The sequence below is a fragment of the Procambarus clarkii genome, chromosome 25, assembly GCF_040958095.1.
Source record: "Procambarus clarkii isolate CNS0578487 chromosome 25, FALCON_Pclarkii_2.0, whole genome shotgun sequence".
Taxonomy (NCBI): Eukaryota; Metazoa; Arthropoda; class Malacostraca; order Decapoda; family Cambaridae; genus Procambarus; species Procambarus clarkii.
The window spans coordinates 33,147,339-33,168,756 of NC_091174.1; the positions used below are offsets into that span (position 1 = coordinate 33,147,339).

Here is a 21,418-nt window from a genome sequence, read left to right on the forward strand (position 1 = left end):
TGAGTGGCCATAGCAGTGTGTGGGCCAGAGAGTGGCCATAGTATTGTGTGGGAGAGGGAGTGACAATAGCGGTGTGTGGGCCAGTGAGTGGCCATAGCTATGTGTGGGCCAGTGAGTGGGCCATAGCGGTGTATGGGCCAGTGAGTGGTCAAAGCAATATGCGGGCCAGGGAGTTGCCATAGCTGTGTGTGGGCCAGTGAGTGGCCATAGGGATGTGAGGGCCAGTGAGTGGCCATAGCGGTGTTTGGTCTAGTGAGTGGACATAGTGGTGTGTGGGCCAGGGAGTGGCCATAGCGGTGTGTGGGCCAGTGAGTGGGCCATAGCTGTGTGTGGGCCAGTGAGTGGGCCATAGCGGTGTGTGGGCCATTGAGTTGCCATAGCGGTGTGTGGGCCAGTGAGTGGCCATAGGGATGTGAGGGCCAGTGAGTGGCCATAGCGGTGTTTGGTCTAGTGAGTGGACATAGTGGTGTGTGGGCCAGGGAGTGGCCATAGCGGTGTGGGCGCCAGGGATTGGCCATAGCGGTGTGTGGGCCAGTGAATGGCCATAGAGGTGTGTGGGCTAAGGAGTGACCATAGCGGTGTGTGGGTCAGTGAGTGGCCATAGCGGTGTGAGGGCCAGTGAGTGGCCAAAGCAGTATGCGGGCCAATGATTTGCCATAGCGGTGTGTGGGCCAGTGAGTGGCCATAGCGGTGAGTGTGCCAGAGGGTAGCCATAGCATTTGTGTGGGGCCAGGGAGTTGCCATAGCATTTGTATGGGCCAGGGAGTGGTAATAGTAGTGTGTGGGCCAGGAGTGACAATAGCGGTGTGTGGGCCACGGAGTGGTCATAGCGGTGTGTGGGCCAGTGAGTTGCCATAGCGGTGTGTGGGCCACGGAGTGGTCATAACGGTGTGTGTGCCAGAGAGTGACCCTAGCGGTGTGTGGGCCAGTGAGTGGCCATAGCGTTGTGTGGGCAAGTGAGTGGTCATAGCGGTGTGTGGGCCAGTGAGCGGCCATAGCGATGTGAGGGCCAGTGAGTGGATATAGCGGGATGAGGGCCAGGGAGTTGCCATAGATGTGTGTAGGCCAGTGAGTGGTAATAGCGGTGTGTGGGCCAGTGAGTGGCCATAGCGGTGTGTGGGCCAGGGAGTAGCCATAGCATTTGTGTAAGCCAGGGAGTGACCATAGCGGTGTGTGGGCCAGGGAGTGGCCATAGTGGTGTGTGGGCCAGTGAGTGGCCATAGCAGTGTGAGGGCCAGTGAGTGGCCGTAGCGGTGTGTGGGCCAGTGAGTGGCCATAGCGTTGTGTGGGCCAGTGAGTGGCCATAGGGGTGTGTGGCCCAGTGAGTGGCCATATCGGTGTGAGAGCCAGTGAGTGGCAATAGCGGTGTGTGGGCCAGTGAGTGGCTATAGCGGTGTTTGGGCCAGTGAGTGGCTATAGCGGTATGTGGGCCAGTGAGTGTCCATAGCGGTGTGTGAGCCAGGGAGTGACCACAGCGGTGTATGGGCCAGGGAGTGACCATAGCGGTGTGTGAGCCAGGGAGTGGCCATAGCGGTGTGTGGGCCAGGGAGTGGCCATAGCGGTGTGTGGGCCAGGGAGTGGCCATAGCGGTGTGTGAGCCAGGGAGTGACCATAGCGGTGTGTGGGCCAGTGAGTGGCCATAGCGGTGTGTGGGCCAGGGAGTGGCCTCAGCATTTGTGTGAGCCAGGGAGTGACCACAGCGGTGTGTGAGCCAGGGAGTGGCCATATCGGTGTGTGGGCCAGTGAGTGGCCATAGCGGTGTGTGGGCCAGGGAGTGGCCATAGCGGTGTGTGAGCCAGGGAGTGGCCATAGCGGTGTGTGAGCCAGGGAGTGGCCATAGCGGTGTGTGGGCCAGTGAGTGGCCATAGCGGTGTGTGGGCCAGGGAGTGGCCATAGCGGTGTGTGAGCCAGGGAGTGACCATAGCGGTGTGTGGGCCAGGGAGTGGCCATAGCGGTGTGTGGGCCAGTGAGTTGCCATAGCGGTGTGTGGGCCAGTCAGTGGATATAGCGGTGTGTGGGCCAGTGAGTGGCCATAGTAGTGTGTGGGCCAGGAGTGACAATAGCGGTTGGTGGGCCATTGAGTGGCTATAGCGGTGTGTTGGCCAGTGAGTGGCCATAGTGGTGTGAGGGCCAGTGAGTGGCCATAGTGGTGTGAGGACCAGTGAGTGGATATAGCGCGGTGAGGGGCCAGTGAGTGGATATAGCGGGGTGAGGGCCAGGGAGTGGCCAAAGATTTGTGTGGGCCAGTGAATGGTCATAGCGGTGTGTGGGCCAGTGAGTGGCCATAGCGGTGTGACGGCCAGGGAGTGGCCATAGCGGTGTGTGTGCCAGTGAGGGTTGCCATAGCGGTGTGTGGGCCAGTGAGTGGCCATAGTGGTGTGTGGGCCAGAGAGTGGCCATAGTGGTGTGTGGGCCAGTGAGTGGCCATAGTGGTGTGTTGGCCAGTGAGTGGTTATAGCGATGTGAGGGCCAGTGAGTGGATATAGCGGGGTGAGGGCCAGGGAGTGGCCAAAGCGGTGTGAGAGCCAGGGAGTAGCCATAGCGTTTGTGTGGGCCAGGGAGTGGCCATAGCGGTGTGTGGGCCAGGGAGTGGCCAAAGCATTTGTATTGGCCAGGGAGATGCCATAGCGGTGTGTGGGCCAGTGAGTGGCCATAGTGGTGTGTGGGCCAGTGAGTTGCCATAGCATTTGTATGGGTCAGTGAGTGGCCATTGCGGTGTGAGGGCCAGGGAGTTGTCATAGCGGTGTGTGGGCCAGTTAGTGGCAATTGTGGTGTGTGGGCCAGTGAGTGGCCATAGCAGTGTGTGGGCCAGAGAGTGGCCATAGTATTGTGTGGGAGAGGGAGTGACAATAGCGGTGTGTGGGCCAGTGAGTGGCCATAGCTATGTGTGGGCCAGTGAGTGGGCCATAGCGGTGTATGGGCCAGTGAGTGGTCAAAGCAATATGCGGGCCAGGGAGTTGCCATAGCTGTGTGTGGGCCAGTGAGTGGCCATAGGGATGTGAGGGCCAGTGAGTGGCCATAGCGGTGTTTGGTCTAGTGAGTGGACATAGTGGTGTGTGGGCCAGGGAGTGGCCATAGCGGTGTGTGGGCCAGTGAGTGGGCCATAGCTGTGTGTGGGCCAGTGAGTGGGCCATAGCGGTGTGTGGGCCATTGAGTTGCCATAGCGGTGTGTGGGCCAGTGAGTGGCCATAGGGATGTGAGGGCCAGTGAGTGGCCATAGCGGTGTTTGGTCTAGTGAGTGGACATAGTGGTGTGTGGGCCAGGGAGTGGCCATAGCGGTGTGTGGGCCAGGGAGTGGCCATAGCGGTGTGTGAGCCAGGGAGTGACTATAGCGGTGTGTGGGCCAGTGAGTGGCCATAGCGGTGTGTGGGCCAGGGAGTGGCCACAGCATTTGTGTGAGCCAGGGAGTGACCACAGCGGTGTGTGAGCCAGGGAGTGGCCATAGCGGTGTGTGGGCCAGGGAGTGGCCATAGCGGTGTGTGAGCCAGGGAGTGGCCATAGCGGTGTGTGAGCCAGGGAGTGGCCATAGCGGTGTGTGGGCCAGTGAGTGGCCATAGCGGTGTGTGGGCCAGGGAGTGGCCATAGCGGTGTGTGAGCCAGGGAGTGACCATAGCGGTGTGTGGGCCAGGGAGTGGCCATAGCGGTGTGTGGGCCAGGGAGTGGCCATAGCGGTGTGTGAGCCAGTGAGTGGCCATAGCGGTGTGTGGGCCAGGGAGTGGCCATAGCGGTGTGTGGGCCAGGGAGTGGCCATAGCGGTGTGTGGGCCGGGGAGTGGCCATAGCGGTGTGTGGGCCAGGGAGTGGCCATAGCGGTGTGTGGGCCAGTGAGTGGCCATAGCGGTGTGTGGGCCAGGGAGTGGCCATAGCGATGTGTGAGCCAGGGAGTGGCCATAGCGGTGTGTGGGCCAGGGAGTGGATATAGCGGTGTGTGGGCCAGGGAGTGGCCATAGCGGTGTGTGAGCCAGGGAGTGACCATAGCGGTGTGTGAGCCAGGGAGTGGCCATAGCGGTGTGTGAGCCAGGGAGTGACCATAGCGGTGTGTGGGCCAGTGAGTGGCCATAGCGGTGTGTGGGCCAGGGAGTGGCCATAGCGGTGTGTGAGCCAGGGAGTGACCATAGCGGTGTGTGAGCCAGGGAGTGACCATAGCGGTGTGTGGGCCAGGGAGTGACCATAGCGGTGTGTGGGCCAGTGAGTGGCCATAGCGGTGTGTGGGCCAGGGAGTGGCCATAGCGGTGTGTGAGCCAGGGAGTGACCATAGCGGTGTGTGAGCCAGGGAGTGACCATAGCGGTGTGTGGGCCAGGGAGTGACCATAGCGGTGTGTGGGCCAGTGAGTGGCCATAGCGATGTGTGGGCCAGGGAGTGGCCATAGCGGTGTGTGAGCCAGGGAGTGACCATAGCGGTGTGTGAGCCAGGGAGTGACCATAGCGGTGTGTGGGCCAGTGAGTGGCCATAGCGGTGTGTGGGCCAGTGAGTGGCCATAGCGGTGTGTGAGCCAGGGAGTGACCATAGCGGTGTGTGAGCCAGGGAGTGGCCATAGCGGTGTGTGAGCCAGGGAGTGGCCATAGCGGTGTGTGGGCCAGTGAGTGGCCATAGCGGTGTGTGGGCCAGGGAGTGGCCATAGCGATGTGTGAGCCAGTGAGTGACCATAGCGGTGTGTGGGCCAGGGAGTGGCCATAGCGGTGTGTGAGCCAGGGAGTGACCATAGCGGTGTGTGGGCCAGGGAGTGACCATAGCGGTGTGTGGGCCAGGGAGTGACCATAGCGGTGTGTGGGCCAGTGAGTGGCCATAGCGGTGTGTGGGCCAGGGAGTGGCCATAGCGGTGTGTGAGCCAGGGAGTGACCATAGCGGTGTGTGAGCCAGGGAGTGACCATAGCGGTGTGTGGGCCAGGGAGTGACCATAGCGGTGTGTGAGCCAGTACTCACCTAATTGTACTCACCTAATTGTGCTTGCGGGGGTTGAGCTTTGGCTCTTTGGTCCCGCCTCTCAACCGTCAATCAACTGGTGTACAGATTCCTGAGCCTACTGGGCTCTATCATATCTACATATGAAAATGTGTATGGTGTCAGCCTCCACCACATCACTTCCTAGTGCATTCCATTTATTAACTGCTCTTACACTGAAAAAATCTTTCTAACGTCTCTGTGGTTCATCTGGGTACTAAGTTTCCACCTGTGTCCCCTTGTTCTTGTCGGTCCCGTGCTGAAGAGTTTGTCTTTGTCCACCCTGTCAATTCCCCTGAGAATTTTGTAGGTGGTTATCATGTCTCCCCTTATTCTTCTGTTTTCCAGGGATGTGAGGTTCAGCTCCTTTAGCCTTTCCTCGTAGCTCATTCGTCTCAGTTCTGGGACGAGCCTGGTGGCATACCGCTGGATCTTCTCTAACTTTGTCTTGTGTTTAACTAGGTATGGACTCCATGCTGGAGTTGCATACTCCAGGATTGGTCTGACGTAAGTGGTATACAGGGTCCTGAACGATTCCTTACACGAGTTTCTATAGGCAGTTCTTATGTTGGCCAGTCTAGCATATGCCGCTGATGATATTCTTTTGATGTGGGCCTCTGGTGACAGGTTCGGTGTGATATCGACCCCAGATCTTTCTCTCTATTTGACTCTTGCAGGATTTCACCTCCCAGATGATACCTTGTGTTCAGCCTCCTGCTCCCTTCGCCTAATTTCATTACTTTGCACTTTCCTGAGTTGAACTTTAGCAGCCATTTTCTAGACCATTCCTCCAGTTTCTCCAGGTCATCCTGTAGTCTCTGTCTATCTTCATCCGTCTTGATTCTTCTCATAATTTTTGCATCATCAGCAAACATTGAGAGGAACGAGTCTATACCCTCCGGAAGATCGCTTACATATATGAGAAACAGGATGGGTCCAATTACTGAGCCCTGTGGGACTCCGCTGGTGACATATCGCCACTCTGATGTCTCCCCCTCACCGTTACTTGCTGTTTTCCTGTTGCTTAACCTGCCTGATGCTCCAACTTTTTAAACAGCCTTTTATGTCACAGGCTTTTTGGCAGTCCAGGAAAATGCAGTCGGCCCACCCTTCTCTTTCCTGCATAATTTTTATTGCTTGGTCATAGAATTCTATTAAACCTGTGAGGCACGATTTACCATCCCTGAACCCATGTTAGTGGTGTGTTACAAAGTTATTTCCCTCCAGATGCTCTACGAACCTTTTCCTCACGATCTTCTCCATCACTTTGCATGGTATACAAGTTAGGGATACTGGCCTGTAGTTCAGAGCCTCTTGCCTGTTACCCTACTTGTATTTTGGGACTACGTTAGCTGTCTTCCAACTTTCTGGTAAGTCTCCTGTTTCCAGTGACCTGTTAAATACCATAGAGAGTGGCACACTTAGTGCTTCTGCACCTTCCTTTAGTATCCATGGTGAGATTCTGTCAGGCCCAACAGCCTTTGTCACATCCAGCTCCAGCAGACACCTTTTGACCTCATCACTGGTGAGGTCAAATTCCTCCAAGGTTGCTTGGCTTGTCTCCTCTTTTAGTGCAGGTTCCTCCCATTGCTCTATTGTGAAGACCTCCTGGAACCCTTGTTGAGTTTTTCACACACCTCCTTGTCATTCTCTGTGTATTTGTTCTCCCCTTTTCTCAGTTTCATCAGTTGTTCCTTTACTGCTGTTTTCCTCTTGATGTGGCTGTGGAGCAGTTTGGTTGGATCTTGGCTTTACTTGCTATGTCATTTTCAAACTGTCTCTCTGCATCCCTCCTCACTCTGACGTACTCATTTCTGGCCCTCTGGTATCTCTCCCTGCTCTCCGGTGTTCTGTTATTTCTGTAGTTTCTCCATGTTCTTTTACTCAGTTGCTTCGCTACCTTGCATTCCTAGTTGAACCATGGGTTTTTCTGTTGTTTTTCGTTTTTGTCCTTTTGGACGGGGATAAACCTGTCTGCAGCTTCCTGGTACTTCTGGGTGACAAAATCCATTATATCCTGCACATTCTTGTCTCTAATTTCTGTTTCCCATGGTATTACCCTGAGGAAGTTCCTCATCTCGTCTATTTCCTCTTCGGTAATTTAGTCTTTTTCCCTCCAATCCCATCCTTGGATAGGTTATCCCTACCTCCACCAAATGAAGGTTCAGTGAGTGGCCATAGCGGTGTGTGGGCCAGGGAGTGGCCATAGCAGTGTGTGGGCCACTACTTACCTATTTGTGCTTGCGGGGATTGAGCTCTGGCTCTTTGGTCCCGCCTCTCAACTGTCAATCAACAGGTGTACAGGTTCCTGAGCCTATTGGGCTCTATCAAATCTACACTTGAAATTGTGAATGGAGTCAGCCTCCACCACATCACTGCAATTTGTCAACCACTCTGACACTAAAATTTTATTTTCTAACATCTCTGCGGTTCATTTGGGCACTTGTTCCACCTGTGTCCCGTAGTGAGTGTGCCCCTTGTGTTAAATAACCTGTCTTTACCAACCCCCTGTCAATTCCTCTGAGAATCTTGTACATGCATGGTGATCATTTCCACCTAACTCTTCTGTCTTCCAGCGACGTGAGGTTTAATTCCCGTAGTCTCTCCTCGTAGGTCATACCTCTCAGCTCGGGTACTAGTCTGGTGGCAAACCTTAGAACCTTTCCCAGTTTAGTCTTCAAGTGAGTGGCCATAGCGGCGTGAGGGCCAGTGTGAATGGCCAGCAGCGTGTGGTGAACATAGGTCAGAAAGTGATTGGCTACAGGGCGTAGCCGAAAGGTGGGCCAAGCGGGTCGCGCCACAGGGCATGTATGAAATCATTTAAGTGGTGGTAATCGTGAGAAACCATTGCTAAAGTGAAATCAAGCGTTAACTGTGTATGCCTAGGCATAGCGAGCCGTGAGTATTTTGACGTCTGGTGTTCCCGTGGGACACTGTGGGGGTGTTCCCGTGGGACACTGTGGCGTGTTCCCGTGGGACACTGTGGGCGTGTTCCCGTGGGGCACTGTGGCGTGTTCCCGTGGGACACTGTGGCGTGTTCCCGTGGGACACTGTGGGCGTGTTCCCGTGGGACACTGTGGGCGTGTTCCCGTTGGACACTGTGGGCGTGTTCCCGTGGGACACTGTTGGCGGCGTGTCCCGTGGGACACTGTGGCGTGTTCCCGTGGGACACTTTGGCGTGTTCCCGTGGGACACTGTTGGCGTGTTCCCGTGGGACACTGTGGGCGTGTTCCCGTGGGACACTTTGGCGTGTTCCCGTGGGACACTGTTGGCGTGGGACGCTGTGGGTGTGTCCCCGTGGGCACTGTGGGCGTGTTCCCGTGGGGCACTGTGGGCGTGTTCCCGTGGGCACTGTGGGCGTGTCCCCGTGGGCACTGTGGGCGTGTTCCCGTGGGACACTGTTGGCGTGTTCCCGTGGGACACTGTGGGCGTGTCCTCGTGGGCACTGTGGGCGTGTTCCCGTGGGACACTGTGGGCGTGTTCCCGTGGGACACTGTGGGCGTGTCCCCGTGGGCACTGTGGGCGTGTTCCCGTGGGACACTGTTGGCGTGTTCCCGTGGGACACTGTTGGCGTGTCCCCGTGGGCACTGTGGGCGTGTTCCCGTGGGACACTGTGGGCGTGTTCCCGTGGGACACTGTGGGCGTGTTCCCGTGGGACACTGTGGGCGTGTACCCGTGGGCACTGTGGGCGTGTTCCCGTGGGACACTGTGGGCGTGTTCCCGTGGGACACTGTTGGCGTGTTCCCGTGGGACACTGTTGGCGTGTCCCCGTGGGCACTGTGGGCGTGTTCCCGTGGGACACTGTGGGCGTGTTCCCGTGGGACACTGTGGGCGTGTTCCCGTGGGACACTGTGGGCGTGTCCCCGTGGGCACTGTGGGCGTGTTCCCGTGGGACACTTTGGCGTGTTCCCGTGGGACACTTTGGCGTGTTCCCGTGGGACACTGTGGCGTGTTCCCGTGGGACACTTTGGCGTGTTCCCGTGGGACACTGTTGGCGTGTTCCCGTGGGACACTGTGGGCGTGTTCCCGTGGGACACTGTTGGCGTGTCCCCGTGGGCACTGTGGGCGTCTTCCTGTGGGACACTGTGGGCGTGTTCCCGTGGGACACTGTGGGCGTGTCCCCGTGGGCACTGTGGGCGTGTTCCCGTGGGACACTGTGGGCGTGTTCCCGTGGGACACTGTGGGCGTGTTCCCGTGGGCACTGTGGGCGTGTTCCCGTGGGACACTGTGGGCGTGTTCCCGTGGGACACTGTGGGCGTGAACCCGTGGGCACTGTGGGCGTGTTCCCGTGGGACACTGTGGGCGTGTTCCCGTGGGACACTGTTGGCGTGTTCCCGTGGGACACTGTTGGCGTGTCCCCGTGGGCACTGTGGGCGTGTTCCCGTGGGACACTGTGGGCGTGTTCCCGTGGGACACTGTGGGCGTGTTCCCGTGGGACACTGTGGGCGTGTCCCCGTGGGCACTGTGGGCGTGTTCCCGTGGGACACTTTGGCGTGTTCCCGTGGGACACTTTGGCGTGTTCCCGTGGGACACTGTGGCGTGTTCCCGTGGGACACTTTGGCGTGTTCCCGTGGGACACTGTTGGCGTGTTCCCGTGGGACACTGTGGGCGTGTTCCCGTGGGACACTGTGGGCGTGTCCCCGTGGGCACTGTGGGCGTGTTCCCGTGGGACACTGTGGGCGTGTTCCCGTGGGACACTTTGGCGTGTTCCCGTGGGACACTGTGGCGTGTTCCCGTGGGACACTTTGGCGTGTTCCCGTGGGACACTGTTGGCGTGTTCCCGTGGGACACTGTGGGCGTGTTCCCGTGGGACACTGTGGGCGTGTCCCCGTGGGCACTGTGGGCGTGTTCCCGTGGGACACTGTGGGCGTGTTCCCGTGGGACACTGTGGGCGTGTTCCCGTGGGGCACTGTGGGCGTGTCCCCGTGGGCACTGTTGGGGTGTTCCCGTGGGACACTGTTGGCGTGTTCCCGTGGGACACTGTTGGCGTGTCCCCGTGGGCACTGTGGGCGTGTTCCCGTGGGACACTGTGGGCGTGTTCCCGTGGGACACTGTGGGCGTGTCCCCGTGGGCACTGTGGGCGTGTTCCCGTGGGACACTGTGGGCGTGTTCCCGTGGGACACTGTGGGCGTGTTCCCGTGGGCACTGTGGGCGTGTTCCCGTGGGACACTGTGGGCGTGTTCCCGTGGGACACTGTGGGCGTGTTCCCGTGGGACACTGTGGGCGTGTTCCCGTGGGACACTGTGGGCGTGTTCCCGTGGGACACTGTGGGCGTGTTCCCGTGGGACACTGTTGGCGTGTTCCCGTGGGACGCTGTGGGTGTGTCCCCGTGGGCACTGTGGGCGTGTTCCCGTGGGGCACTGTGGGCGTGTTCCCGTGGGCACTGTGGGCGTGTTCCCGTGGGCACTGTGGGCGTGTTCCCGTGGGACACTGTTGGCGTGTTCCCGTGGGACACTGTGGGCGTGTCCTCGTGGGCACTGTGGGCGTGTTCCCGTGGGACACTGTGGGCGTGTTCCCGTGGGACACTGTGGGCGTGTCCCCGAGGGCACTGTGGGCGTGTTCCCGTGGGACACTGTTGGTGTGTTCCCGTGGGACACTGTTGGCGTGTCCCCGTGGGCACTGTGGGCGTGTTCCCGTGGGACACTGTGGGCGTGTTCCCGTGGGACACAGTGGGCGTGTTCCCGTGGGACACTGTGGGCGTGTACCCGTGGGCACTGTGGGCGTGTTCCCGTGGGACACTGTGGGCGTGTTCCCGTGGGACACTGTTGGCGTGTTCCCGTGGGACACTGTGGGCGTGTCCCCGTGGGCACTGTGGGTGTGTTCCCGTGGGACACTGTGGGCGTGTTCCCGTGGGACACTGTGGGCGTGTTCCCGTGGGACACTGTGGGCGTGTCCCCGTGGGCACTGTGGGCGTGTTCCCGTGGGACACTGTGGGCGTGTTCCCGTGGGGCACTGTGGGCGTGTTCCCGTGGGACACTTTGGCGTGTTCCAGTGGGACACTGTGGGCGTGTTCCCGTGGGGCACTGTGGGCGTGTTCCCGTGGGACACTGTTGGCGTGTTCCAGTTGGTGGACGTGTGGCGTCTAGAGATGGCGACCCGTGTGAATTGGCGCTTGGACACTGGGGGGGGTGCAAAGTAATGCTCGTTTAGTGGCGAATTAGACGCCAGTGTAATGACCATTATTGACTGTTTTGTAGTGTGCATGTTTTGACATTAAGAGCATGGAGGTATGAGAGTGCATGACATTAATGGCGTTGTGCGCCAAGGTATGTACTTACATAATTATACTTACCTAATTGTGCTAGCGGGGGTTGAGCTCTGGCTCTTTGGTCCAGCCTCTCAAAGGTCAATCAACTAATGTAAAGGTTCATGAGCCTACTGGGCTCTATCATATCTACACTTAAAGCTGTGTATGGAGTCAGCTTCCACCACGTCACTTCCGAATGCACTCTGACACTAAAGAAAATTTTTCTAACTTCACTATGGCTCATTTTGGTCATTTCCGCCTGTGTTCCCTAGTGTACTGTTACTGGTAGGTGTACATCTGGGAGTTTTGTAGCGTTATTAGTGTTGAGGTATGTAAACGCAGGTGGTAGTGTATGGTGCAGGGTCACTACGCAAGTGATAATACTTGACAAATGTGGGTCAGGAAGTTATCGGATTACAGGGAGAGAATGTGCATGCGTTTGGTTACTTATTGTAGGGGTTATTGGTGGTAACGTTTCGTGGTGTTTTGGTGCGCTCTGGCTTAAGGCATGTGGTTATGGTGTTGAGGGTGTTGGAGACGCCGAGTGGTGTTGGGGGCGTTGGAGACGCTGTGTGGATGTTGAAGGTGTTAGGGACGCCGTGTGGTGTTGAGGGCGTTGGAGACGCCGAGTAGTGTTGGGGGCGTTGGAGACTTCGAGTAGTGTTGGTGGCGTTGGAGACTTCGAGTAGTGTTGGGGGCGTTGGAGACGCCGAGTGCTTTTGAGGGCGTTGGAGACGCCGAGTGGTGTTGATGGCATTAAGGACGCCGTGTGGTGTTAAAGGCGTTAGGGACGCCGTGCGGTGTTGGAGACGCCGTGTGCTGTTGAGGGCGTTGGAGACGCCGAGTGGTGTTAGGGGCGTTCGCGACGCCGTGTGGTGTTGATGGCATTGGGGACGTCGTGTGGTGTCGAGGGCGTTGGAGATGCCTTGCGGTGATGGAGGCTCCGTGTGGTGTTGAGGGCGTTGGGAATGCCTTGTGGTGTTGAGGGCGTTGGAGACGCCGTGTGGTGTTGAGGGCGTTGGGGACGACGGGTGGTGTTGGGATCGTAGGAGACGTCGTGTGGTGTTGAGGACGTTGGAGACACAGAGTGGTGTTGGGCGTTGGAGACACCGTGTGGTGTTGAGGGCGTTGGAGACGCCGAGTGGTGTTGGGGGCGTTGCAGACGCCGTGTAGTGTTGAGGGCGTAGGAGACGCCGAATGGTGTTGCAGACGCCGTGTAGTGTTGAGGAGGTAGGAGACGCAGTGTGGTGTTGGAGGCGCCGTGTGGTGTTGATGGCATTGAGGACGCAAGTGTGGTGTAGAAAGCGTTAGGAATGCCGTGTGGTGTTGAGGGCCTTGGGGACGACTTCTGGTGTTGGATGCGCCGTGTGGTGTTGAGGGCGTTGGAGACGCAGTGTGGTGTTCAGGGCGTTGGAGATGCCTTGTGGTGTTGAGGGCGTTGGAGACGCTGTGTGGTGTTGAGGGCGTTGGAGACGCCGGGAGGTGTTGGGGGCGTTGGAGACGCTGTGAGGTGTTGAGGGTGTTGCAGACGCCGTGTAGTGTTGAGGGGGTAGGAGACGCCGTGTGGTGTTGAGGGCGTTGGAGACGCCGGGAGGTGTTGGGGGCGTTGGAGACGTTGTGTGGTGTTGAGGTCGTTGGAGACAGTAAGTGGTGTTGAGGGCGTTGGCGACGCCAAGTGGTGTTGAGGGCGTTTGGGACGCCGTGTGGTGTTGAGGGCATTGGTGACGTTGTGTAGTGTTGAGGGCGTTGGAGACGCCGTGAGGTGTTCAGGGCGTTGGAGACGCTGTAAGGTGTTAAGGGCGTTGGAGACCCCGAGTGGTGTTGAGGGCGTTGGAGACCCCGAGTGGTGTTGAGGGCGTTGGAGACGCCGTGTGGTGTTTAGAGCGTTGGTGTCGTTGTGTGGTGTTGAGGGCGTTGGAGACGCAGTGAGGTGTTTAGGGCGTTGGCGACGCCTTGTGGTGTTGAGGGCGTTGGCAACGCCGTGTGGTATTGGAGGCGTTGGTGACGCCGTGTGGTGTTGAGGGTGTTAGAGACGTCGTGTAGTGTTGAGGGGGTAGGAGACGCCGTGTGGTCTTGGAGGCCTTGGGGACGACTTCTGGTGTTGGAATCTCCGTGTGGTGTTAGGGGCGTTGCAGACGCCATGTGGTGTTGGGGGCGTTGGAGACGCCGTGTGCTGTTGAGGGCGTTGCAGACACCGAGTGGTGTTGGGGGCGTTGGAGACGCCGTGTGCTGTTGAGGGCGTTGCAGACGCCGAGTGGTGCTGGGGTCGTTGGAGACGCCGTGTGCTGTTGAGGGCGTTGCAAACGCCGAGTGGTGTTGGGGGCGTTGGAGACCCCGTGTGCTGTTGAGGGCGTTGCAGACGCCGAGTGGTGTTAGGGGCGTTGGAGACGCCGTGTGCTGTTGAGGGCGTTGCAGACGCCGAGTGGTGTTAGGGGCGTTGGAGACGCCGTGTGGTGTTGATGGCATTGGGGACGTCGTGTGGTGTAGAAAGCGTTGGGGACGCCGTATGGTGTTGAGGGCGTTGGGGACACCTTGTGGTGTTAGAGGCGCCGTGTGGTGTTGATGGCATTACAGACGCTGAGTGGTGTTGAGAGCGTTGGTGACGCCGGGTGGTGTTAAGGGCGTTGGAGACGCCGTGTGGTGTTGACGGCGTTGCAGACGCCGAGTGGTGTTGAGGGCGTTGGTGCCGCCGTGTGGTGTTAAGGGCTTTGGAGTCGCCGTGTGGTGTTGACGGCGTTGGAGACGCATTGTGGTGTTCAGGGCGTTGGAGACGCTGTGTAGTGTTGAGGGCGTTGGAGACACTGAGTGGTGTTGAGGGCGTTGGAGACGCCGAGTGGTGTTGAGGGCGTTGGAGATGGCAAGTGATGTTGAGGGCGTAGGAGACGCCGAGTGGTGTTGGGGCGTTGGAGACGCCAGTTTGGTGTTGAGGGTGTTGGAGATGCCGAGTGGTGTTGGGGGCGTTGCAGACGCCATGTAGTGTTGAGGGGGGTAGGAGACGCCGTGTGGTGTTGATGGCGTTGGAGATGCCGGGAGGTGTTGGGGGCGTTGGAGACGTTGTGTGGTGTTGAGGTGGTTGGAGACGGTAAGTGATGTTGAGGGCGTTGGAGACGCCGAATGGTGTTGAGGGCGTTGGAGATGGCAAGTGATGTTGAGGGCGGTGGAGACGCCGAGTAGTGTTGAGGGCGTTGGAGACGTCGTGTGGTGTTTAGGGCGTTGGTGTCGTTGTGTGGTGTTGAGGGCGGTGGTGTCGTTGTAAGGTGTTGAGGGCGTTGGAGACGCCGTGTGGTGTTGGGGGCGTTGCAGATGCCGTGTAGTGCTGAGCGCGTAGGAGACGCCGAATGGTGTTGCAGACGCAGTGTAGTGTAGAGGAGGTAGGAGACGCCGTGTGGAGTTGGAGGCGCCGTGTGGTGTTGATGGCATTGAGGAAGCCGTGTGGTGTAGAAAGCGTTAGGAACGCCGTGTGGTGTTGAGGGCCTTGGGGACGACTTCTGGTGTTGGAGGCGCCTTGTGGTGTTGAGGGCGTTGGAGATGCCTTGTGGTGTTGAGGGCGATGGAGACGCCGAGTGGTGTTGAGGGCGTTGGAGACGCTGTGTGGTGTTGATGGCATTGGGGAAGTCGTGTGGTGTTGAGGGCGTTGAAGACGCCTTATGGTGTTAAAGGCGTTGGAGACGCCGTTTGGTGTTGAGGGTGTTGGAGACGCCGTTTGGTGTTGAGGGTGATGGAGACGCCGAGTGGTGTTGGGGGCGTTGCAGACGCCGTGTAGTGTTGAGTGGGGTAGGAGACGCCGTGTGGTGTTGAGGGCGTTGGAGACGCCGGGAGGTGTTGGGGGCGTTGGAGACGTTGTGTGGTGTTGAGGTCGTTGGAGACAGTAAGTGGTGTTGAGGGCGTTGGAGACGCCAAGTGGTGTTGAGGGCGTTTGGGACGCCGTGTGGTGTTGAGGGCATTGGTGACGTTGTGTAGTGTTGAGGGCGTTGGAGACGCCGTAAGGTGTTCAGGGCGTTGGAGACGCTGTGAGGTGTTGAGGGCGTTGGAGACACAGTGTGGAGTTTAGGGCGTTGGTGTCGTTGTGTGGTGTTGAGGGCATTGGAGACGCCATGAGGTGTTGAGGGCGTTGGCGAAGCCTTGTGGTGTTGAGGGCGTTGGCAACGCCGTGTGGTATTGGAGGCGTTGGTGACGCCGTGTGGTGTTGAGGGCGTTGGAGACGCCGAGTGGTGTTGGGGGCGTTGCCGACTCCGTGTAGTGTTGAGGGGGTAGGAGACACCATGTGATGTTGAAGGCGCCTTGTGGTGTTGATGGCATTGGGGATGCCGTGTGGTGTGGAAAGAGTTAGGGGACGCCGTATGGTGTTGAGGGCCTTGGGGACGACTTCAGGTGTTGGAATCGCTGAGTGGTGTTGGGTGCGTTGGAGACGCCGTGTGCTGTTGAGGGCGTTGGAGACGCCGAGTGGTGTTAGGGGCGTTGGAGACGCCGTGTGCTGTTGAGGGCGTTGCAGACGCCGAGTGGTGTTGGGTGCGTTGGAGACGCCGTGTGCTGTTGAGGGCGTTGGAGACGCCGTGTGGTGTTGAGGGCGTTGGAGACACTGAGTGGTGTTGAGGGCGTTGGAGACGCCGAGTGGTGTTGAGGGCGTTGGAGATGGCAAGTGATGTTGAGGGCGGTGAAGACGCCGAGTAGTGTTGAGGGCGTTGGGGACGCCGAGTGGTGTTGGGATCGTAGGAGACGTCGTGTGGCGTTGAGGGCGTTAGAGACGCCTTGTGGTGTTAAGGGCGTTGGAGACGCCGAGTGGTGTTGGGGCGTTGGAGACGCCGTTTGGTGTTGAGGGCGTTGGAGATGCCGAGTGGTGTTGAGGGCGTTGCAGACGCCGTGTAGTGTTGAGGGGGGTAGGAGACGCCGTGTGGTGTTGAGGGCATTGGAGACGCCGGGAGGTGTTGGGGGCGTTGGAGACGTTGTGTGGTGTTGAGGTGGTTGGAGACGGTAAGTGGTGTTGAGGGCGTTGGAGACGCCGAGTGGTGTTGAGGGCGTTGGAGATGCCGTGAGGTGTTCAGGGCGTTGAAGACACTGTGAGGTGTGGAGGGCGTTGGAGACGTCGTGTGGTGTTTAGGGCGTTGGTGTCGTTGTGTGGTGTTCAGGGCGGTGGTGTCGTTGTGTGGTGTTGAGGGCGTTGGAGACGCCGTTAGGTATTGAAGGCGTTGCCGACGCCTTGTGGTGTTGAGGCCGTTGGCAACGCCGTGTGGTGTTGAGGGCCTTGGAGACGCCCTGTGGTGTTGGGATCGTTGGTGACGCGGTATGGTGTTGAAGACATTGGAGACGTCGTGTGGTGTTGAGGGCGTTGGAGACGCCGAGTGAAGTTGAGGGCGTTGGAGACGCCGAGTGGTGTTGAGGGCGTTGGAGACGCCGAGTGGTGTTGAGGGCGTTGGAGACGGCGAGTGATGTTCAAGGCGGTGGAGACGGCGAGTGGGGTTGAGGGCGTTGGAGACGCTGTGTGGAGTTTAGGGCGTTGGGGACACCGGGTAGTGTTGGGGGACGTTGTGTGGTGTTGAGGGCGATGGAGATGGTAAGTGGTGTTGATGGCATTGGAAACGGCCTGTGGTGTTGAGGGTGTTGGAGACGCCGTGTGGTGTTGAGGGAGTTGGAGACGCCGAGTGGGGTTGAGGGCGTTAGTGACTCCGTGTGGTGTTAAGGGCGTTGGAGACGCCTTGTGGTGTTGAGGGCGTTGGAGACGCCGAGTGGTGTTGAGGGCGTTGGAGACGCCGTGAGGTGTTGAGGGCGTTGGAGACTCTGTGAGGTGTTGAGGGCGTTGAAGACTCCGAGTGGTGTTGGGGGCGTTGGAGACGCCGTGTGATGTTAAGAGCGTTGGCGACGCTGTGTGGTGTTTAGGGAGTTGGCAACGCCGTGTGGTATTGGGGGCGTTGGTGACACCATGTTGTGTTGAGGGCGTTGGAGACGCCCTGTGGTGTTGAGGGCCTTGGAGACGCCGGGTGGTGTTGAGGGCGTTGGAGACGCCGTTTGGTGTTAAGGGCGTTGGAGACGCAGACTTGTTTTGAGGGCGTTGGAGACGCCCTGTGGTGTTGAGGGCGTTGGAGACGCCGGGTGGTGTTGAGGGCGTTGGTGACGCCGTTTGGTGTTAAGGGCGTTGGAGACGCAGACTTGTTTTGAGGGCGTTGGAGACGCCCTGTGGTGTTGAGGGCGTTGGAGACGCCGGATGGTGTTGAGGGCGTTAGAGACGTTGTGTGGTATTGAGGGCGATGGAGATGGTAAGTGGTGTTGAGGGCGTTGGAATCGTCCTGTGGTGTTGAGGGTGTTGAAAGAAGCCGTGAGGTGTTAAGGGCGTTGGAGACGCCAAGTGGTGTTGAGGGCGTTGGAGACGCCGTGTGGTGTTGTAGGTGTAGGAAACGTCCTGTGGTGTTGAGGGTGTTCGAGACGCCGTATGGTGTTGAGGGCGTTGGAGACGCCGAGTTGTGTTGAGGGCGTTTCCCCTGTGGTGTTAATTGCGTTGGAGTTGCCGAGAGGCGAAGAAGGCGTTGGAAACGCTGAGTGATGTTGAGGGCGTTGGGGATGCCGTGTTGTGTTGAGGGCGTTGGAGACGCTGAGTGGTGTTGCGGGCGTTGGAGACGCCGTGTGGTGTTGAGCGCGTTGGAGACGCCGTGTGGTGTTGAGGGTGTTGGTGACGCTGAGTAGTGTTGGGGCATTGAAGACGCCGTGTGGTGTTGAGGGCGTTAGTGACGCCGTGTGGTGTTGGGGCGTTGGATACGCCATGTGGTGTCGTGGGCGTTGGAGACGCCCTGTGGTGTTGAGGGCATTGGTGACGCCCTCTGGTGTTGAAGGCGTTGGGGACGCCGTGTGGTGTTGAGGGTGTTGGAGACGCCATGTGGTGTTGGGGGCGTGGGAGACACCGAGTTATGTTGGGGGCGTTGGGGGCGCCGTTTGGTGTTGGGGGCATTGGAGACGCCATGCGGTGTTGAAGGCGTTGGAGATGCCGTGTGGTGTTGAGGGCGTTGGGGACGCCCTGTGGTGTTGAGGGTGTTGGAGACGCCGTGTGGTGTTGGGGGCGTTGGAGACGCAGTGTGCTGTTGAGGGCGCTGGAGTCGCTGAGAGGTGTAGAGGGAGTTGGAGAAGCTGAGTGATGTTGAGGGCGTTGGAGACGCCGAGTGGTGTTGGGGACATTGCAGACGCCACGTGGTGTTGAGGGTTTAGGATACGCCGTGTGGTGCTAAGGGCGTTGAAGACGCCGGGAGGTGTTGGGGGCTTTTGAACCGTTATGTGGTGTTGAGGGCGTTGAAGACGCCGAGTGGTGCTGAGGGCGTTGGAGACCCTGAGCGGTGTTGAGGGCTTTGGAGACGCGGCGTTGTGTTGGGATATTTGGAGACGCCGTGTGGTGTTGAGTTCGTTGGAGACGCCGTGTGGTGTTGAGGGTGAGGTGATGGTGAGATGTGTTGGCGCGTTGCAGACGCTGAGTGGTGTTGAGGGCGTTGGTGACGCAATGTGGTGTTAGGGCTTTGGAGACGCCATGTGGTGTTGAGGGCGTTGGAGACGCCCTGTGGTGTTGAGGGTGTTGCAGACGCCGAGTGGTGTTGGGGGCGTTGCAGACGCCGTGTAGTGTTGAGGGGGTAGGAGACGCCGTGTGGTGTTGAAGGCGTTGGAAACGCCCTGTGGTGTTGAAGTTGTTGGTGACGCCTTGTGGTGTTCAGGGTGTTGGTGACGCCGTGTGATGTTGGGGCGTTGGAGACACCGAGTTGTGTTGGGGGCGCTGGGGACGCCATGTGGTGTTGGGGGCATTGGTGACGTCATGTGGTGTTGAGGGGGTTCGAGACGCTCTGTGGTGTTGAGAGCGTTGGACACGCCGTGTGGTGTTGAGGGCGTTGGAGACGCCCTGTGGTGTGGAGGGTGTTGGAGACGCCGTGTGGTGTTGGGGGCGTTGGAGAAGCCGTGTGGTGTTGAGGGCGTGGGAGCCGCCGAGTGGTGATGCGGGCGTTGCAGACGCCGTGTGGTGTTGAGGGTGTATGAGACGCCGTGTGGTGTTAAGGGCGTTGGAGACGCTGGGAGGTGTTGGCGGCGTTGGAGACGCCGTGTGGTGTTGAGGGCGTCGGTGACGTTGTGTGGTGTTGAGGGCGTTCGCGACGACGTGTGTTGTTGAGGGTGTTGGAGACGCCGTGTGGTGTTGAGGGCATTGGAGACGCCTTGTGGTGTTGAGGGTGTTGGTGACGCACTGTGGTGTTGAGGGTGTTTGAGACCCTGTGTGGTGTTGAGGGCGTGGGAGACACCGAGTTGTGTTGGGGGCGTTGGGGACGCCGTTTGGTGTTGGGGGCATTGGAGACGCCTTTTGGTTTTAGGGGCATTGGTGACGCCATGCGGTTTTGAGGGGGTTGGAGACGCCATGTGGTGTTGAGGGTGTTGCAGACGCCGTGTGGAGTTGAGGGCGTTGGAGACGCCGTGTGGTGTTGGGGGCGTTGCAGATGCCGTGTAGTGTTGAGGGCCTAGGAGACGCCGAATGGTGTTGCAGACGCAGTGTAGTGTTGAGGAGGTAGGAGACGCCGTGTGGTGTTGGAGGCGCCATGTGGTGTTGATGGCATTGAGGAAGCCGTGTGGTGTAGAAAGCGTTAGGAACGCCGTGTGGTGTTGAGGGCCTTGGGGAACACTTCTGGTGTTGGAGGCGCCTTGTGGTGTTGAGGGCGTTGGAGACGCAGTGTGGTGTTGAGGGCGTTGGAGATGCCTTGTGGTGTTGAGGGCGTTGGAGACGCTGTGTGGTGTTGATGGCATTGGGGAAGTCGTGTGGTGTTGAGGGCGTTGGAGACGCCTTATGGTGTTAAAGGCGTTGGAGACGCCGTTTGGTGTTGAGGGTGTTGGAGACGCCGTTTGGTGTTGAGGGGGTAGGAGATGCCGTGTGGTTTTGAGGGCGTTGGAGACGCCGGGAGGTGTTGGGGGCGTTGGAGACGTTGTGTGGTGTTGAGGTCGTTGGAGACAGTAAGTATTGTTGAGGGCGTTGGAGACGCCAATTGGTGTTGAGGGCGTTTGGGACGCCGTGTGGTGTTGAGGGCATTGGTGACGTTGTGTAGTGTTGAAGGCGTTGGAGACGCCGTGAGGTGTTCAGGGCGTTGGAGACGCTGTGAGGTGTTGAGGGCGTTGGAGACACCGTGTGGAGTTTAGGGCGTTGGTGTCGTTGTGTGGTGTTGAGGACGTTGGAGATGCCATGAGGTGTTGAGGGCGTTGGCGAAGCCTTGTGGTGTTGAGGGCGTTGGCAACGCCGTGTGGTATTGGAGGCATTGGTGACGCCGTGTGGTGTTGAGGGCGTTGGAGACGCCGAGTGGTGTTGGGGGCGTTGCAGACGCCGTGTAGTGTTGAGGGGGTAGGAGACGCCGTGTGATGTTGGAGGCGCCGTGTGGTGTTGATGGCATTGGGGATGCCGTGTGGTGTGGAAAGAGTTAGGGACGCCGTATGGTGTTGAGGGCCTTGGGGACGACTTCAGGTGTTGGAATCGCCGAGTGGTGTTGGGGGCGTTGGAGACGCCGTGTGCTGTTGAGGGCGCTGGAGACGCCGAGTGGTGTTAGGGGCGTTGGAGACGCCGTGTGCTGTTGAGGGCGTTGCAGACGCCGAGTGGTGTTGGGTGCGTTGGAGACGCCGTGTGCTGTTGAGGGCGTTGGAGACGCCGAGTGGTGTTAGGGGCGTTGGAGACGCCGTGTGATGTTGATGGCATTGGGGACGTCGTGTGGTGTAGAAAGCGTTGGGGACGCCGTGTGGTGTTGAGGGCGTTGGGGACACATTGTGGTGTTAGAGGCGCCGTGTGGTGTTGAAGGCATTACAGACGCCGAGTGGTGTTGAGGGCGTTGATGACGCCGTGTGGTGTTAAGGGCGTTGGACACGCCGTGTGGTGTTGAAAGCGTTGCAGACGCCGAGTGGTGTTGAGGGCGTTGGTGCCGCCGTGTGGTGTTAAGGGCTTTGGAGACGCTGTGTGGTGTTGAAGGCTTTGGAGACGCCTTGTGGTGTTGAGGGCGTTGGAGACGCCGTGTGGTGTTGAGGGCGTTGGAGACACTGAGTGGTGTTGAGGGCGTTGGAGACGCCGAGTGGTGTTGAGGGCGTTGGAGATGGCAAGTGATGTTGAGGGCGGTGGAGACGCCAAGAATGTTGAGGGCGTTGGGGACGCCGAGTGGTGTTGGGATCGTAGGAGACGTCGTGTGGCGTTGAGGGCGTTAGAGACGCCTTGTGGTGTTAAGGGCGTTGGACACGCCGAGTGGTGTT

At 59.0% G+C, this 21,418-nt stretch overlaps 4 protein-coding genes across 4 annotated transcripts; all 4 read right to left on the minus strand.

Moving 5' to 3' along the window:
- Window positions 1-7,809: 7,809 nt before the first annotated feature.
- On the minus strand, window positions 7,810-11,121 carry LOC138368505 (proteoglycan 4-like). Its single transcript, XM_069331031.1, has one exon. It carries the CDS (start codon window positions 11,119-11,121, stop codon window positions 7,810-7,812), a length of 3,312 nt encoding a protein of 1,103 aa, XP_069187132.1.
- Window positions 11,122-13,756: 2,635 nt separating this feature from the next.
- LOC138368506 (rho family-interacting cell polarization regulator 1-like) lies at window positions 13,757-14,608 on the minus strand. The gene has a single exon (XM_069331032.1). It carries the CDS (start codon window positions 14,606-14,608, stop codon window positions 13,757-13,759), a length of 852 nt encoding a protein of 283 aa, XP_069187133.1.
- Window positions 14,609-15,637: 1,029 nt separating this feature from the next.
- Window positions 15,638-17,874, minus strand: LOC138368507 (mucin-6-like). Its single transcript, XM_069331033.1, has 3 exons — window positions 17,187-17,874; window positions 16,383-17,047; window positions 15,638-16,243 (listed from the first exon to the last, which is right to left on the minus strand). Exons 1-3 carry the CDS (start codon window positions 17,872-17,874, stop codon window positions 15,638-15,640), a joined length of 1,959 nt encoding a protein of 652 aa, XP_069187134.1.
- Window positions 17,875-18,673: 799 nt separating this feature from the next.
- On the minus strand, window positions 18,674-19,942 carry LOC138368508 (uncharacterized). Its single transcript, XM_069331034.1, has one exon. The coding sequence runs from the start codon at window positions 19,940-19,942 to the stop codon at window positions 18,674-18,676; it is 1,269 nt and encodes a 422-aa protein (XP_069187135.1).
- Window positions 19,943-21,418: the final 1,476 nt, after the last annotated feature.

Coding starts and splice junctions, on each gene's coding strand:
- LOC138368505 (XM_069331031.1), bottom strand. CDS start 11,121: ATGGTCATTACACTGGCGTCTAATTCGCCACTAAACGAGCATTACTTT.
- LOC138368507 (XM_069331033.1), bottom strand. CDS start 17,874: ATGCCCCAACACTACTCAGCGTCACCAACACCCTCAACACCACACGGC. Junction 17,048..17,186: donor CGCCCTTAACACCAAACGGC/GTCTCCAACGCC, acceptor AACACCACACAG/CGTCGCCAACGCTCTTAACA. Junction 16,244..16,382: donor CGGCCTCAACACCACAAGGC/GTCGGCAACGCC, acceptor CACACCTCACAG/TGTCTTCAACGCCCTGAACA.
- LOC138368506 (XM_069331032.1), bottom strand. CDS start 14,608: ATGCCATCAACACCACACGGCGCCTCCAACTCCACACGGCGTCTCCTA.
- LOC138368508 (XM_069331034.1), bottom strand. CDS start 19,942: ATGCCATCAACACCACACAGCGTCTCCAACGCCCTCAACACCACAAGG.